This window comes from Drosophila takahashii, chromosome 3R, assembly GCF_030179915.1.
Source record: "Drosophila takahashii strain IR98-3 E-12201 chromosome 3R, DtakHiC1v2, whole genome shotgun sequence".
NCBI classification, from domain to species: Eukaryota; Metazoa; Arthropoda; class Insecta; order Diptera; family Drosophilidae; genus Drosophila; species Drosophila takahashii.
Window position 1 is genome coordinate 22,661,154 of NC_091681.1, and position 19,252 is coordinate 22,680,405.

Genomic DNA, 19,252 nt, shown 5'->3' on the forward strand with positions numbered 1-19,252 from the left:
GTTTCGGGCCCTGGACATTGTCCATCCTTTTGGGAGAGAGGTTCAGCTCAGGTACATTCGAGGACGCGACTGAGGAGGACGAGTACCTCTACCTCTACCTCAACCTCTACCTCTACCTACATCCATTTGAATGCAGACAAGTCCTTGCGTCGTGATCTTCCTTTGTGCGGCGGCCAAGTGCGCTGCTGTCTGCCGCCCTCCCCCCAAAAACCGCTCGACCCTCGGCGACGCCGGCATCTCGAAGGAAATGAAATGAAAAGCATGCAGAAAAAGTTTTATTATGCGCGCGAGAGGGAAAAAAATGCGATTTTTTATATGAAAAATATTTGGAACGGACTGCGGCTGGCGTGGCAGGGGGTTGATGAGGGGGTTGCTAGGGGAACACACAGGGCATCATTTATGGGGGTAGGGTCTTGGTTTTGGTCTTCGTCTTGGTCTCGAGCTTTGTGTGTTTGTGCCTCTCGGATCGCAAGAAGTGTTGGATGTCATCTTATTATTTCGAGACCATCGCAGCGCTCCGATCCGATCCGATCGCCTTGATGATGACCATGCGCCCGTGATATTCCCCTATATCAGAGCCACCATATAGGAAGAGCTACAGCTACAGCCACCGCCACTACGGGGCCACTGCGTCCCCCGTCAGATGTAAGCCTCGCAAAACTGTGGGAATAAAAACAGGATCGTCACGAAAAACTGCGTTATCGCCGCAGATACGGACATTTTTATGTTGTTGCTATTGCTGTTGGTGCCTCCGCCGCGCTTGATGATGCCTCCGATTTTTGATGATGATTCTGCCTCTTCCGTTTCAGATGGTCATCGTGATCATCAGCAGCGTTATCCTTTCAGCCTCGTTGCCTATATTCGCTCCGTTTGGCTTTCGTTTTCTGCCCTGTTTGCAAGAGAAGAGGCTTTCGATCCTCGCCCACAGGAGGCCTTTGTTGATCTCACAGTCGTACTTCTAGAAGATGAACCATTATCTACTGACGTCTTATAACTTCTAGAAAATCTTTCTTTGAAGGAGCTTGACTGTAACATATATTTCATGATATTTCGAGATTGTATTTCGACGTAGTTTTTATTTAGCGATGCTTCACTGTAATATAAAGTCTTCTGAGCTTCTTAAATATAATCTGAATAAAAATGGGAAACTCGTCATTTCATTTCAAGATTATTATATTTATTTATATTCTCTTCGTATTTTTTAAATATTTAAAACTATAATAAAAAAAAAAAAAAGCAGTACCTTTTGAAATGTGTTTTTTTGATTTGGTTGAGATTAGAAAAAGTCGTAAATATTTTTAGAAAAAAGCTGTTGCATGATGATTCTTCATCTATCATCCAATTCCACCTTATCCCCTGTCCGATTATTAATTCATTTTTCCCATCAAACTTTTCGTACTCCCCAGCGCGGTCATCGCACCTGCTGGCTGGCAAATTGAGTTAGCGAGTGGCGAAAATCCGAATCAGAATCGGATTCCGAGAGAGATGGGCACATAGAGCCATGACAGATCTTATCGGGGGCATCTAGATACGCTTTACTTGTCGCTCGGCCATTGTCCGTGACTTCGAGTTAATTAAACTTGGACGTTCGGCGGGCAGCGAAGTGAGTGGACGAGGATGTGGACGTAGATGTGGATGTGGATGGATCATAAAAACGGATTGCCCGGCGGGCAGCAGTGATGGGAGCAGAAGAATTGCAGTTAATTGAAATGTTCCTCAAGCATAGAGCGAGTGGAAGCGAGAGGGCAGAGAGGAGGGGTGAGAGAGAGGCAAGAGAGAAACAAGATACAAGGGCCCCTGGCGACAAAACGCATCGCGACTTTGTTGGCATCTTTGGGCATCGGAATCTCAATCTGAATCTGAATCAGAATCTCTGAGGGGTCAATTCAAAGTGGCGAAAAAAACCACAAAAAACCATGGAGAGAGAGCGGCTCTCTCTGGGCGACAAAGGTTTGACTACAAGCCGGCAAAAAGCTGGGTGGTTGCTAGCTGGGGCGAAAAACTACAAAAAGCAGGCTACGTTAAATTGTATCTGTGTGTGTGTGTTTTTGCGAGCGAGAGAGGATGCAATACCAATGCAAGCGACTGCGACTGCCGCGGCGAATGGCAAAAACAAAACAAAAAGGAAGCGCAGAATGCGCCTGTGTGCGTAGCTTCACCTTTGCTTTGCCGGCAAACTGCTAAACTGCTCTCTCTCGCTCTCATTCGCGCGAAAGTATTGGTGTATCTGTGTGCAACGCAACTACGACTGCAAGCTTTTTTTGTCGCCAACGACGGAGACTCTGAAATTTCGGGCCTCTGAGACTGACTGACTACCCAGCCAGCCGGGTATCTGTATCTGTATCGCATCGCCACTCCACTCGCAAGTATCGCGGACGCGCAAACGACCATGCGAAAATATTGCAACCACAAATCTGGAACTTTTTACACAAACGGTTAAGGAAACTCTGACCAGAAACAACTCAAACTCAACATCTTTCGGAAATAATCTAACAAAAACCCAGCCAACGTTGGAAATCACAACCATTTTTAGTCAAAATTCTATTCAGGATCGGAGTCCGCGCATACGACGTCTTCAAAACACTTTGGATTACACCTATATCTACTGCAATAGAGCCAGCCACTGTAAAAGCAACCCAAAAGCCACTTTGGAAATTCTAACAATAGAATCAAATCACACAGTTATCATTCAGCATCAGCAAAACTTGTTAAGTGTTAAAACGTTTAAGCAAAACATTTGCCAGTTTTTGTTTAAGTTTTTCTTTATTTGCTACATTTAATAACGACGGTAAATCTATGATAATATTCTCTACTATGGTTAAGTGTACAAGCCAATTACGCTTTTAATTTTAACAACTAAATATATAAATCTAACAACGAAACTCGAACGGCATAAAACTTGTAATAAAGCGGGGAGGCAGGTATCTATGGCCACGCGTTGCAAACTTTAAAAGCGTACGCAAAATGCAGCGACATGTCTGGAAATGCATTAAAATCAAATACAAAATCTATAAATTTCTAACAAGTGAAACAAACACAACCTAAAGCAAAGTAAACCAAAACGAAACAAAAAACAATTTGTGAAGAAAACAAACAACTGAAAGTGCATATTTCGTGACAAATTTAGTGACAAATTATGATCATCAAGTGAGGTGAACTGAAAACAATTTAAATTATATAATTAACCAGTTAGAGCAATCGACTTTTGCCAACAGACATCAGCGACTGCGTTTGCAAACACATTTGCAATTTACCTTTCAGTCGATTTGGATTGTAACATATTGGATCGCAAAAAACACCACGAAACGCAGTCGCCCGAGACTTTCGAAACCGAATCTAAACGAAATTTATAATAGCTAAAGGAAATTTAATCAAAATTTGCCAAGATACTACCTGCCTGTAAGCTTTACGTAACCCGCAGAGCCAGGGAAAGTGCATCCGAAGCTTTTGAAGTGGCTCTGGATCCCCACACACACGATCGTCGATCGAGGTTTCAAAGCTCCACGCGGGGTATACGCCCCATCTAAAATATACAAAAAAAAACCCAAAGGCAAAAAAAAAATCTAAAAAAGAGAACCGAGAGTGCAACTGCATCGGCCGATCGAAGCGACGATCGGGAAAGCCGAGCGCTCGTAACTTGTTCTCCGAGGCTTCGTGCACTTCCTGTGCAGCGCTGCTCGGATCGACGATCTGCAGCTACAGCTACAGCCCCCAGCAACAGGCGATCAGTTCGCTGGCGAATGCACCGCTGATTGCAATTACTGCAGAGCTGCATTCCTGGTCAAGAAGTGCTGAAGAGAGGCGATCGGTGTGTTCTACTGTACTCTCCGCCGAGCATCGCATCTCCATATCTCCACTCCGCACTCTACACTCTACACTCGACACTCTCGATTCTCCACTCGCAACGCAACGTGTCGGAAAAGCGCGAAAGTGGCAAATATTTTTTGCAACAAACACCCATTGTAGTCGATAAGTGCGGTCAAGTGAATCTATATCTCTCCAGTGAAGTTCTTGAATAGTGCAAAAACGTAACAAACTAAGAAAAAAACACACATTCGCATTAATTCGCATAAATATAGCTTAGCACATTTTCGGATTAAATATCTACAGCACCCATTGGATACATCATCATCAGCAGCAACTGCAGTACACCCCACACACTTGGATACACAGCGCCTGAGATACTCTCTACTCGGAAGTTGCAGCAACAATTCGCTCGAGTAAGTCGCCAAATCTGATTTGAAATCGCGAGTACTTTAACATAGTACTGCTGCCGGGGCACACCTTTTTGCTAAATAGAACAGATATGGATCTCTGATTTTTTATGGGGCGATTCTACAAAGAATTTCATTAGCCGTCGTAAAGATATCGCGTTTAGATGGTGACTCAAGGTTGCTGGCCAAGACTTTCTATGACAGGGCTTTGTGTTTGGGTTATCTTTGGTAAAAATGAACCAAGGGATTCGAGTGCTTTATTTTATTATTTTTATTCTTGAAAGAATTCATCCAAAGATTGTTTAATTTTTAAAAATTTTGGAATTTAAACTTTTTTGAAAGTTTATTTGATTTAAATACACTCTTTATAAACTCTGCATATAATTCATGTAACATGGAAATTAAACTATTGTTTCCGTTCTTTTTCAAACGTTGTATTTGCTTAACCACATTTTTAAAATATATTAAATTCTTGATTAATTCTAATTATCTGTTCTTAATATTCCGTCCAATTCTTTTAACCGATTAACTAGTTTAATTTATATGATATTCCGTGTTATATATTCATCCCGAGAATTTGTATAGCTCTTTCTTCATCATATTTCAGGGGGTGTGATTATTGGCCGCAAACATTCTCACACTTTCCGGGAATTTAGCCAACACACTCGAATTCTTTCACTTCAGCTTCTAAGGTTACCCAGCTGTTTTACTGTTAGCCAGCGGCACCCACTTATGTTTTTGAAGCCATCTTCCCAGGGTCTCCGTTTTCATCTCGAAGCCCCAAACTTTGGGTAACTTGAGAGAACCTCTAAGTTGTACCGCAAAATAAATAATTTCAGCATATTTCGATATTTCAAAGGCGAATGTTGAGTAGCGAAAGAATTCCCCTTTCTTTTTTGTTTATTTGTACACCGCTAGAGAGACTCGTTTGGTACCGAATTGGTATGTGATGTTCACGTGCTGACGAGCCACTTACCTTGATGCCGGGGGGTCGGAATCGGAATCTGAATCGAAATCGGAAAGTGGGTGGTGCAGTGGTTGCTATTGGAGACCGGCAGACGAACGAAACCCACAAGTTCATGACCAAAATGCCGGAAAGCCGGTGTGGGCGTACTTTGGGGTTGGGGGACAACGACACGACCCCCTGGAAAACCCTAACCCAAACCCAAGCCCACTGTCCAGTCATCTCTCTGGGCTGCATCTATGTGAAAGTATCTGAATCTGTAGCTGTGCGTGTGCATCGGCATCTGTAAACGTATCTGTGTGTGATTTTGCAAAGGCCGATGCAACTGTGTGCGTTTATTTTAGTTAACGATTCGACTGACGATTTGCCCTCATGCCAAAGTTGTATACAAATTTACAGACAGCATCTACGTTTTTTACACTCAGCCCTTGGGCATTCGTTCTTTTTGTTGTTTTCGCTCATTTAACCCCTTTGAAGGAATGTTCAGCAGAGTTCTTTTTTGCATGGAAGCTTCTCATGCTCGTGAGTTCGTTTGGTTATGTGTGTGTGTGTGGAACGCATTGTGGAACGTCGACAGTGTACGTGAAAGATACGTTGCACAGAGAAAAAGAAGGTTTGGGATCTGTAGATTCTATATCTTTGTACATAATTTATCAATCAATATTAATTTTAATTCTAGTAAAACCCTATCAATTTTATTTTCCTTCCGAGTTCAAATCCGATCTAGTCAATTTAAAACTTTTATTACATTTCTTATTTTAACTTCATTAAGGAAATTGTTCTTATAACAATTAAGAGCTATAATCATCAAATTTTTGTTTACACGTCATCATTCTTTTTCTCCCTGTGTAGAAGGGAACTTGCTGAAATTCTTTTAGCCTATTTATGAGGCATTTTCACTTTTGTTTGTCTGGTTATTTGGTTTACTGTTTTTAGTTTCTCGGGTTTGAAGATGAAGATGAAAACTTGGCTTCCACACGCGACAAGATTCTCGATTCTCGTGTTTTTTTCCGCGATCTTTCGAAGCCCATGGCAAAAAAGAGAACGGGAGAGAGTAGAATGTTTGTTTGTGTGTGTTTAGGAGAGAGCATGTTTTTTCGCCATTCGCTTTGCTGTGCAAATTCTGTTCGCACTGCTTATCTCTCTCTTTCGGTTCGTTCGGACTCTGCCGCTCCGCTCTCTCTTGCTTGTGTGTTCGCTTTTTTTTTCTTATTGCGAAACTTTTTGCCTGCCTGAGTCTGAGATACAAACGTATCTGTGTGAGAGTGACGCTCCGTGGGCTCTCCTTTCGCGGTGGTGTGCGTGCACTTTTGTCGCTGCAGCTTTTTCGTGGTTGCGACTGCGACTGCGACTCGACTCCCTGCGAGTTGTAGTTGTTTGGTTTGTGGCTTTTGTTGTGCGACGCAAGTGACGACGTGAAGACCAGAATTGCGAGCGGAGCGGCTACAGCCTCAGCTTCTGCTACTGCTAATACCGCTGCTGTTTCCCGATTCCGATTCTCAATTGCGATTCTCAGTTGCGATTCTCAGACGTTGGCGAACCGAGAACCGGTGACGTAGACGTTGCCGTCCGCCATTATATTACAACGCGGCTGCCACACGCAAAATTGGACATACCCAAAAATAACCATCGCCAACTGCAGTTGTTCGGAAAAGTGTGCTTGCCAAATCCAAAAAAAAATCTAAGAAAAATAACACCAGACCATAAATTCCCATAGTTATATTTATTAAAAAGAAATATGCTGGCAGAGAGCGCGCGCGGCATGCGAATCGAAACGGAAACGTAACAACGGAACGGCGGGCGGCCAATTGTGATCTCATATACGATACGATCTTAAATAAAATACAAATATTCTATGTAGAAAATGCCAGGAATCTAGCAACAAATTGTGCAACGCCGTGAGGAATACAAAATACATAAATATCAATAGTTCAAATTGAACGCAACGAAGCAGTAATATTGTGAATTTCTTAGTGCAAGCCAAATACAACAAAAAAAAAGAAAAAAAAACAAAAAAAGGTAATTTCAGTATCTTGGCGATACTTTTGCCAACTGCAATTTGCAATTAGTGGCTATAGACACGCTCACATGGACATCATCCTATATAGGTATAAAAATATAAAAAGTGAGCGAGCAGACAACAATATCGTATCAAGTGCATGTGTGTGTAAGCTTCCGAGTGTGTGTGTTAGTACGTTCCTATGTAGGAACAAAAAGCGACGGCATTTTATTTTATTTTTTTCATTTCATTTCGCCTTGGTCTTGCTCTGCTCCTCTCCTCTCCACTCTCTTTTCTTGCAGTGCAGCCCCAAGTGCTGCCTATATGTATATGCATGTCTCTCTATCAATGTGTGTGTTGGTGTTTCTGCAATAATGTGCAAAAATTAGAAACGTCTATATGTATACACTGCGTATGGGGTATAAAATTAAAACGAACGCCAAACAGCTGACGCATGGCGTGAAGTGAAATGAAATGAAACGAATCGAAATGAAATGAATTCAAATGAAATGTATGTGCGTGTTCAGGTGTTTTTCTCAGATATTAAATAAAAACAGACGACAACGACAACAACAACGCCCACGTTTCTTGGCGTTGCTCAACACTGCAGCGAAAACACACACACACATACAAGTAAACGGAGGCCCCACAATGGAAGCGCCCCCAACACAGACGCACACACTCTCAGGGAAGAGAGGCATGCAGCATGGTTTTTTCCTTTTTTTTTGCGTCGCTTGCCTTTCCGTTCGCATATTTGTGTGTGTGAGTGCGGCAATGCATTTAACATCGTCACAATCGCATTAAAACGCCGTCGTCTACCTCTTTGGTATCCCCCCACCCCCTCCCCCTTCCTTGCAGCCGTCCCCCAATTCTTCTTGGGCCACCATTTTGATTTTTGCCTTTTGCATCGTTCGCTGCCTCCCTTCTTCTCTTCCCTTTCCCTTTTTTGCCCTTCCTTATGCTCCAAAATCTCGTCGCCGCCGACGCCGCTTAAATCATTAAAAAGTGAACTTAAAATAAAGAAAAGTCCAGACAAAGTTGAACCGTCGCCTGTATGCGAGTGTGTGTGTGTTTATGGCAAACCGGTTTGTTCTGCCTCTTAAAACCGAGATTTGTACGCTTTTTGTGGTGAATTCTTTTTTTGTTTGTTGCCTTGCCTTGGTCCACTGCATTCTGATTTCTGTTTTTAGCGCAGCCTGCTTTTGCTCCTGGGCTCCAAAACTTCGGCCACGTGTCAATCCAAATGGCGTCCACACACACACACATACAAGCACGCCCACACACCGACAGTTCAACTAAACCCACACAATTGCAGTTTTCGAAAACCGGCCGGCGTGCATAAAAGGGGGGAAAATGTGGGGGGTGGCTGGGCGGTCTGTTGGGAGAGCTCCAAAGCTCGCCTGCAGTGGCCAAAAAGCTTTCGAGTGCAATGCGCTCTCCCCAAAAGAGAGAGAGAGCGATAGGAAGAAGGAAAAGTGGAGAGAATCGAAGACAGACGAAGAGCGCAATTATTTGCAGTTTCTTCTTCTGTTGTCTGTCGCGTCCTCAACAAACCCCCTTCGAAAGCACCCCCCTTGCACTAACGCCCCTTGCAACACGCCTTCCGAAAACCCCCCATTTACCCCACCCATGAGCGCATAATTTGGCGCTTCGCCATGTTTTCTCCTCGCTCGCCTTTGTACTTTCATGCTGCCCCCAAAAGCGGCTCTCATTTCGTTTGGGTGTTGCATGATGCATGACTCTTGGCTCTCGGCAAGAACATGGCCGGCGGCCAGAGGGGGTGGCTTTTCTGGGGGGCAATGGGGGGTCTGTCCAGAGGGGTTGCCGGCAAACACGTTTTGGCTTTTGCATTCTTGGGAGCCGTGTTAAGTAATTTCTTCTTTCTTTTTTGTCATTTTTCTTCCACTTTCGCTGGGGGAAACAAACATTACTCTCCTTGTTCTTATTAATTATTCAAATTGAAAATATGTATTAATAAGCCTCTCTGCGGTGATTACAAGCTGTCATTTTAACTTAAATGTGCAGTTGGAGTTTACAAACTCTTACACAGGGCTCTTTGTGATCAATAATTCTGATTACTTTCCGAATTACAACAAGTCAAACTAAATACTTAAACGTATCCAAAGTGGCAATAGGGAATATAATATGTCAATGGCGTAGTTAGAATTTTATTAAGGGGGTTTAAGATTTCCAGAGGGTTAAATAAAAATAAATATATATTAAATTTTATAAGCAGGGTTAAATAAAAATAAATATATATTAAATTTTATAAGCAGAAGTAGGCACATTCTTTATTAACACGCCTCACAAGAAATGGTTCTTGATTTATTTTAGTTTAATATCTTTCCAATTTTTTTTTTTTTTTTTTTATTTTGATAATATTAGGTATAATTTATTCTTTAGATTTATTGTAACTAATATTATTACAAAACAATTGAAAGATATTTTTAAAGTTCTAATTATTTTCTTATAGGAGATATTACGAACACGTAAAATCGGTTACAATTGTATCCTTTCTTGAAAAATAATTTCCCCCCACAGCACACAATTTATTCAGGCCACTTTGAATGCCGATGTCGCTGTAGATACGTTGCAATCAGCGGGAGCCGTGCCATCCAGAGCTATCCGCCAGGATAGGGCCACCCACTCCTTCCCATCACACGATACCAGGCGAAACCATGCCATAGGAAACCGTACCATAGCAGACCATACAATATATAGAAAGGCACCACAGCGGGCGGTACTTGAAGCAGCCTAATTTCGCAAATAATAAAATATGCTAAAATAAAAATGCAAGATACGCGCACAACGAGCGCTCGTTTACCGCTCCCCATTCTATCGTGTGTCCACCCCCTCCCCTCCCCACCCCTCCCCATCTCTTTTCCTGTGGAATCCAATGCAATTGAGCGGCGCCTGCAGCCGGCACTTTTCTAATTCGCCAAACTATGGGGGACCGGGACCCCAGTGGAAAGTGGAAAGCAACCTGCCCAGCTATCTCAGCTTAGCTCTTGTCCTACTCGGATTGGGCTGGGGTTTTGTGTCGGATTGGATTGTTGCCCCGCTTCGGTTGGGTGGTTTTTGTGGGATGGTTTCTGGGTTTGTTTGGGTTTGGTATGGGGATGGGGAAATATGGGGGTCGCGTAGCGCACACAAAAGCGCATTTTGGTTTCCGACGGCTCGTGTGGCATGTGCTTGCCCCTGTCCTTTGGGCCACGTTTTTACTCTATTAGAGGATGCTATAAATTCAGTGGAAAAGCATGAAAACTTATATATTTAAAGGGGAAAGGTTTATAAAACTTTTGGATTTTGCAGATGTGATATTAAATCCTAATGAAATGTGTTATAGGGAAAAATATTTTCGAAAATGGTAAAGACGTATCGTTTTGATCTGCCAGGGTATTCCCTGTTGCGATCCCCAAAACTTGTTTTATTTTCGTGTGCTTTTCGGCCACTGGAAAAGTTGGCTTTCCACTTTCTACGACTCTAGCTCCGACATCGACTCCTGGGGGCATCTTTGGCAGCCATAAAAAAGCACGCCATTTTCTTCTCTCGAGCAAACTTTTGTGTAATTTTCATTTCGAGCTTGTCGCGTGCCCCCTATTTTCTCCGCCTGCCGACTGAATTTCTTCCCATGAGCCAGCGGCATTATGTACTGTTGCAGGCACGTCGCACGTTTGCTTTTTCACTCCTTATTTTTGGCAGTTGCACAGCGCAAATACACGGATAGACACAATGCCTCAGCCTTTAGCGACCGACTGTTTGTACATACACATAATACATCCCCGTACTGGCCGGAATGCACGGACCGTCCGTCTGTTGTTGTCGCTGCCGCAATGCAGTGAATTCGGCAGGGCCCCTTGGTTTTGGCCTGGCCAACACGTGACTGACCTCCTCGGCTGGGGTTTATTTTCGGTGGGAGTCATGGGGTTGAGCGCTGGGCGCCATTTTCATTTGTTGATGCGGTCGAGCAGCGTCCCTGCACTTTTGCGGCCACAAAATGTGAGCATCAAATATTGAAAACATTTCCCCGGCCGGGCTGTGCACAGTTTTTATGACCGTGGATCTGGACCCCCGAGCTGTGACCAAAAAAAAAGGAGCTTTTTTGGCAGATACTGCGGAGGCAAGACCCGCCTGATTGGTTTCTTGGCAACAAAACCCCACTGAACCGCCACGAACCCGTTGCTGTTTACTTAAATAAACCCGACTTGCAACTTATTGCCATGTTATCTTTGATTTTGGCATCGGCTTCCGAAATATGCGGGATATATTGGGGGGCCTTGCGACGTGACTGTATTTAAGACTTGACTAGAGATGCAGTTTGTTTAAAAGTTGATAAGGCATAGATAGAAGAAAAGATAGCTTATCTTAGGGGGAGTAAATAAAGAAAGGGGAACAACCTTTAAATATGGTAAAACTTTTAAAAAAATTTACGCATTTTAATTTCATTTTAAATTCTTTATAGTCTTAAATAAACTCGATTCAACGCCTAAAAGCAGGCAGCAATAAAGTCTCCCGCCGGATTGCACTTTAACTTGAAGCATTTCTAATATTTCATTAAACTTCTTCTGTAGTCCTCCATAAATTACAATAAATTTTATTCATTTAATATTCTCTTAAGGACCGAAGGCCCTTCTCCTTTCTCTACTCTTCCCCCTGCAATCTCCACCGTTGTCTGCCGCCTTTCAGGCGCTTCCATCTAATTTGCTTGGTTTGCCTGCACTTTGCAGGGAATTTGTTCGTTGTCGCAATGCCATAAATTGTGCAACTTATGCGGCCAACTGGCCGCCTTCTAATGCCCCCCGCACCTCAACCCCTTCTGGGGGCTATAAATTACAAGAAGGCATTTGCCACACTTCCGTTCGGAGGCCTTCAGGTCTGCTCCGTTCTGCAGTGTCTGCAGTTCTCTCACTCTGGCCAGGCTGGAGTTATTTTTGTGCCTTAAATCGGCTTAACTGGCCGGCGGCGGAGTAGTTGTTGGTTGGCTCATCTGGGCAGAAAGAAAGGGGGCTGAAAATCAATAAACCCAAAGGAAGGTGGCCTGGCCATTGTTGTCGCCGTTGTCCATGGCAATAACATTTAAATGGCCAATGCTTCTTGAAATTCAAATTGCGAAAGCCTGAAACTTTAACACTTCTTATAGCGTGGCAAACAACCCCAGACTTGGAACCCCCTCGAACCACTACTATGTACCCCCATTGTAGTTTCTACAGTCTGGCTTCAGAGTTGACAGACACAGGGGCGGAGTTTTCCAGGGGGTTCTAGTGTAATTCTAGACCAGACTGCTGCCGGTGGCGACGCTTTGTCTGGCAGACAGACGCGAGTGACGAACGAATGTGGCAAAACGATTTATTTGGCTTTATCAGCAATTTTGATTCTCCATTGTCTCTCACAGAAAAGAGTCGTCGCATTAAGTGTTCCGCCTGCGTTGCCGCGATTTGTCATATCGCTGATTTACTAACCTTACACCAGGCATTATCTTTTGGCAAAGGAGCCCGAATCCGGAATGGTGGAGAATTGGAGTGGTGGAATCCGTTGGCAAACCACCCTTGGCATGAGGGTGACTTTTTTTTATGCCGAGGGTGTAAGGGTGTAACTAACCGACACAAGTGCACAGGATATGCCTGCATGCATGTGTATGTTTGCGCATATCGCCGGCATCAACATCAAATTTATTGAGGTAGTTGCCAAGCGGCTCTGGCAAACAAAACGAACATGCAAAAAGGAATGTTCTTTAACATGCAAACCTTTCTTTGTTTTTCCCATTTTTTTCTCCTTTTTTTGATTACTATTTCTTTCATATGCATTGGCCAGAGTTGCCACCCTGTGTTGCCATAACAAACATGCATAAAAAATGATGACACAGACGACGGGTCGTACGAAAAAGGAGCAAGTGTTGCAAATTGAAAGCGCTTTTAGGCCAGCACGAGTCACCTGAATAGCTCCGTTTGCTGGCCCTTAGAATGAATGGACCGAGAGTCCTTAAATTGACTCGGGAAATTGCAGGACCATGGCAACACTGCGTATGAGAAATCCCCCTTTATCGATATTTCGATTTCGCTGGCAATCCTAATGGAATTTCCTGCGTTGCTGTCTTCCTCTACTCCTTTCAACCGGCTCAATATCCATTGGCCATGTTTATTATTCATTTCCTTGCAGTGCCCCGATAAAGCGCTTTTCCTGCATATTTCCCTGGCGCTCCCCCGGTGTTTGCCCCTTTGTGGACTTCCCTGCGGTTGTCGCCAACACTTTCCACTTACAGCTCGCTGCGTTTTCGCGCCCAACCAGCCTAGATATATAAAAACACACACATATATGCACCATATGGGAGGGACCCATGGGTCTGTTATTGTTGTTACTGGCTGACTGGTTCCGTTTATTGTTATAGCGTACATCGCATTCTGATGGCCCCACTGCAGTTGTCATAAATATCTAGTCGGGTTCTGGTCTAAATATTTAGTGGCACTGGGATTGCCACCTCTAAAATGTGGTTTGAGTAACCCTACCCAAAATCGAATCCCAGTTGGCCCTACTGGGCAATTGTCAAAAGTCATTCGATAATGATTTGGCATTGTTGTGTCGGCCGGATAAAATTATTTCTATTCAGTTGTGAAAATTTTTAGCCGTCTCTCGAATCGTTTCGGAAAAACTAACTCTCTGACTGTTGAATTTCATTCGAAAAAAAAAAAGAAATAGGAAAACGCAAAGAAAATAAAATTCTGAAATTGTTCAAATACGCACACAGTTGCAAGCGAAATTCCAAGTCGTCTAAGGAAATTTAAAAATTCTTGCTAAATTCTTGCATTTTGCCGTGATTTCCGAGATGGAAGCGGCGGCCGGCATTCAGAAGGATGAGGGGGGCGGTGAGGCCCAGACCCCCGTCATCCTCAAGGCCCGCTCTGCAATTCAGATTCTTAGCCCGATGCCCGGTTTCAGCAGTGAGTATTAATCGCGAATTTCGCATTTAGAAAGCCCCCATGGCCCGGATATCAATCGAAAAGTATTTCAATGTCAGCGAAAACGAAACGATACGAAATTTGAGGAAAAAAATCGCAGAGAGAGAGAGCAACAAACAAAAAGCGTAAAGCTAGAAATGTTCGGGTTTGCCCATAATTTTGAGGCTACCAGCGATAGAGCGCTGCTTTTTATGCCTCTCCCGTTCTTTTGGCGATAGAGCTTGCTGATATTTCGCACATGTTACGCAATTATCGCTCTCTGCTAGTTGGGGCCCCTCATTTTTTATTTTTCCAATGTTTTTTTTTTTGCCTGCAGCGCTGGCTTTGTTTTTTGTTTGAACGTCAAACACATACATATATATACATATATATAGGCGAATCAAAATAGCATTTCGCTGATAGTGTGACAACAGCTAAGGTAGATTCCTATGCTACGACATGTATAGGTGAGCGTTGGCCACTTGACAACTGGGGAAAATTTGCATTTTCATTATGAGTGCGCCATAAATATTCATTTATGATAAATTGCTGAATGCAGCTGCACTTGCAACCAAAGCGAACAGCTCTTGTTTCCGCCGCAGTCTTTCAGTGAAATGAATTTGGATGCGGAAATCAAAATAAATAAATATATTAGGCTGCTGCTGGCTTACAAATGTTATCACTCACTCTTATTGTGTTTGCAGACAGCAGTCGTTAGAAATCGCAATTTATAGGCAGTTTACAACTACACCCAGAAAACAAAATGGACTAAAAAGGGGCCTAATTACCTAAAATTTTAGGAAATATGGCCAGAAAAACGCGCCAAGGCCATGCATTACCTAAAATGTTGTCCATGTGGACTATATTTTGTACGCAGTCTTGAATTTATTTCTGGTAATGGTTACCTAAAAAAATGGCTAGTGGACTAGATTTTTAGGTCAGAATTACCTAAATATTAGGTATTTAAAAAAAAGCTAGGATTTTTACTATTGATAGTAACATATTTGATTATTTTAATTGCTTATATTGTATTATTCGGAAAAGCAAATATTTTATCTTTCTGAAAAAACAATCACTTTATTTTGTCCTCGGTGGGAATCGATCCCGGGTCTTCTGCGCGAGAGTCCAATAGGCTAGCCTCTGGTCTACGGAACTACTTAAAGGCCCTGCGGCAAAACCAAAGCCTGCTTCAAGGGGCTCAGGCGAATTCTATTTTTAGAATAGGGCACTATTACCTTAAAAGTAGGAAAATAGTCCACGTAGGTATTGATTTTATATATTGAAACTTTTCCATCACTAGCTTTAAGAAAAGTCTAAAAAATTTTTTAACATTAAACTTAAAAAACCGAATAATTTGTTTATTAATATTAGGGACCAATATTTGTATTAAGTTGTGAGTGATAATCGACTTTAAATTATTCCTAAATTTTAGGTCTTATGGACCAATTTGAAGGTTACGATGGCCTATAAAAATCTCTTTAGCTTTACCTAAAAAGTAGGAACATAGTCCACATGCTAATATTTTTAGGTAACCCATTACCTAAATCTGAAATTTTAGTCTATTTAAATTTTTTAGGTCATACGTTACCTAAAAAATAGTCCCACATTTCTCTGGGTGTAGCAACCAGTTGTTAAATTAAACATTTAAATTACGTAAAGTCCAGTGGCACTTTAGACAGGCAATAAAAAATATAACCGTAAGGCAACAATGTATTAGTTATAGATTTATCAGCCGGTCGCCATGGCAACTAAAGCGTCACGCTTATCGCTTCTGCTCGTTTGGCGAACCACATCGCGTATACGCAACACGTCACGCACAATTCGCAAAACGCGCCTCTTTTCGATTGTTTACATTTTTGGCCAACACGTTTTTAAATGCCGCTCTCTTCTCCCTTCTCTTTTTCGGCTTTCTCACGCACTTTTTGGTGCCTCTTTCTGGATCGCAAATTTGTGCGTTTCGCAGTTTGTTTGAAGTCAATGAACTTTTTCGCTTTGTTGTCTGCCTTTGTATATTCCTCCATCTATTTCATTCCGCGAGTGCGTGCGGCGGTGCGTAAGTTGGCGAAATTCTTCTATTTCGCACATTCTCGCGACCCATTTTATGAAGCACTCGCAATTTGTTGCTATTTTTTAGCGTTCGTTGAACTCCACAAGGTACAAAATTGTGGGTCCACATTTAGCAATTGGAATTCCCAGAATATTAAAAGATTTTATTGTGAAGTCATAATAGAAAAATGTGAATTTTCTTATCTCAAGTATATACAAATACATTTTTGGTTTTGATGCGTAAGAATAATATTGTGGTTTTGTAGAATCTTTAGTTTTTATTATGAAATTTAAAATATTTATTTAATAAATTTAATTTACTTTTCCTTTCAGAAATGGCGGAGGGTAATGGCGAACTGTTAGATGATATTAATCAGAAAGCCGATGACCGTGGCGATGGCGAACGTACAGAGGACTATCCCAAGCTGCTGGAATACGGTCTGGACAAGAAAGTAAGTATAGAAACCTATGGAAACTTAACCACGATATATTCTACTTTCCGAATTTAACCTAGGTCGCCAGCAAACTGGATGAAATCTACAAGACCGGCAAGTTGGCTCATGCCGAGCTGGACGAGCGCGCCTTGGATGCGCTCAAGGAGTTTCCCGTCGATGGTGCCTTGAATGTGCTGGGTCAGTTCCTCGAATCGAACCTGGAGCATGTGTCAAACAAGTCCGCCTACCTGTGCGGCGTGATGAAGACGTACCGCCAGAAGAGCAGGGCCAGCCAACAGGGCGTGACCGCGCCCGCAGCTGCCATTCAGGTCAAAGGTCCCGACGAGGACAAGATCAAGAAAATCCTCGAGCGCACCGGCTACACATTAGATGTGACGACAGGTGAGATAAAATGCAACCTATATCTTAAATACATCGTTATATGGGAAATTTACCATCTTTAGGTCAGCGCAAATACGGCGGTCCGCCACCGGATTGGGAGGGAAATGTGCCGGGCAATGGCTGCGAGGTCTTCTGCGGCAAGATACCCAAGGACATGTACGAGGACGAACTGATTCCGCTCTTCGAGGACTGCGGCACAATCTGGGACCTACGCCTCATGATGGACCCGATGACGGGCACAAATCGTGGTTATGCATTTGTCACATTCACAAATCGCGAAGCGGCCGTCAATGCAGTGCGACAGGTATTTAAGCCAACCACAGACCATCCATATCCATCCACCTCCGCCCCTCAAGAACCCTCAAAGAACCTTGACCCCCCAAAAAAAGAAAACCCAATCAGCTGTCCCCCCCGCTTCAATGTTTTTTACGTATTGCTAACTCCTACGATATATACATATCCTATATATACATATTTAACGTATTGTGTCCACATATTCTACTATCGTGTCTTACACATCGGAAGAAGTAGGAACAGTTATGCGGCCAAAAACGAATATCAAAAATATTATAAAAAAAAATTCTCCACAGCAAGACCTAAAAATTACCAATATGATCTAACCGATTTGGCGCTTTTAGATTCGACCATCTGAAATTCTGCAATTTTATTTAGTTTTTACCGTATGCGTACTTTACCTCTGCCTTCGCTATAAACCATAAAATTTGAACTGTAGGCAACGCTATCTGTCTCACTCTCTCGCTGTCTCTCTCTACTTGATCTTTCTGTAACTTATGTAATGCATGTCCCGTCTTCTATGAGTTGTAATCTTAATTTATGCAAATGAATCTCTGCAGCGCCTCAAATCCGTTCAAATTGCAAGTTTGAAAAGAGTTCTCTTTCTCAACGAATTAAAGATTTGGCCTCCTCCCTTAGAAAAAAAAACACACACACTTCCCCCAAAAACCCAACCCCTCTTCTTTTCTCTATACGTATTATTTCCTTTTTAGTTGAATTTTCTCTAGTCCTAAGTCCAGCTATGTAGCTATCAACTTTTGTAGTCAACTAAGCAGCGTACGTTCAATCTCACTGTCTGGTTTTATTTAGACGAGCATGACCAAAATTCAGACCATGATATTGGCCACCAGATATCTTCTGCCCTAACCAGTTAACCAACTAACAAAACGTTTTTCCTTTAACATTTCCAAACTGAAACTCAACCGAAATTCAAACCACGCAGCCCGCTTCGAAATTGGTAAACAAACGAAATGTTTAACAATCCTAATCTTATTATTTTAACCCTACCCATTCTTACCGACCTTATTTGCCTTAGTTCAAAATTATTTATTATTTATTTATTTTACTTATTATTTATTATTAACATTGAATTGGTATTAAAAAGAATCGTTTTACCTTCCCTTCCACAATTTAGCTCGATAATCACGAAATAAAACCCGGCAAGTGTCTGAAAATAAATATAAGCGTACCGAATCTGCGCCTTTTCGTAGGCAATATTCCCAAGTCAAAGGGCAAAGATGAAATTTTAGAGGAATTTGGTAAACTTACAGGTAAATTGACAAACACGAAATTAACAAAAAAAAATATATTTTAAATTACCATCACTGAAGTTGCGTTATCTCGCAACCTCACAATCGGCATTAAATTGTAAACAAAAATCCAATTGGCTAAACCAACAGAAATTGGCTAATTGCACAGGCAAGACGATATAACTAGAGGTTAGAATGAGGGTCTTAGGGTTTATCAATTCAGTTTAATTTATATGTTTTTGTTTCAACTCATCCTTTTACTATTCACCCTCCACCTCAAACCATCCAAACATCCGCCATTGCCATCTCTACACTTCAAAAAAAATTGAAAAGTGTTCTCCCCCGAAACCAAAAATCGAGACACTCTTTTCAAATGCGCTCTCGCCCCATGATAGAAACCGAATCACAAACATCGTCGGATGCATTTCTCAGTTCTATCATATATATATATATACGTTGCCTCATATATAGCACACACACACACAATCACACCGACACTACTACATACCCCACATACATAGATACAGCGACACGCCCATTTGTCTAATTGCCATTCGTTACAAGCTTGAATTGTCGTATAAGAATATTTCTTTTTAACTTATTTACATAATATCTCCAGTCATTAACTTTGCCTACAAAAAAGATCCAACCAAAAAATATTCAAATTTTTAAATTTTTTACCAAATTGTTATGCATTCCAAAACTTTCGTTTTCCAT

General features: G+C 42.1%; 1 protein-coding gene across 20 annotated transcripts in view; it reads left to right on the plus strand.

The window, feature by feature from the left end:
- Positions 1–19,252, plus strand: part of Syp (synaptotagmin binding cytoplasmic RNA interacting protein) — a 56,672-nt gene that overhangs the window by 25,641 nt on the left and 11,779 nt on the right. For 5 of the 20 annotated variants that reach the window (XM_017147959.3, XM_017147975.3, XM_017147968.3 and 2 more), the window contains exons 3-6: positions 16,489–16,607; positions 16,670–16,991; positions 17,054–17,295; positions 18,421–18,556. In XM_017147959.3, the coding sequence (XP_017003448.2) occupies positions 16,489–16,607; positions 16,670–16,991; positions 17,054–17,295; positions 18,421–18,556 (819 nt within the window). Of the gene's footprint in view, positions 1–6,996; positions 7,198–13,741; positions 14,113–16,488; positions 16,608–16,669; positions 16,992–17,053; positions 17,296–18,420; positions 18,557–19,252 lie in introns of those variants that run through there. The other 15 variants (XM_017147960.3, XM_017147970.3, XM_017147966.3 and 12 more) reach the window with 10 other exon arrangements.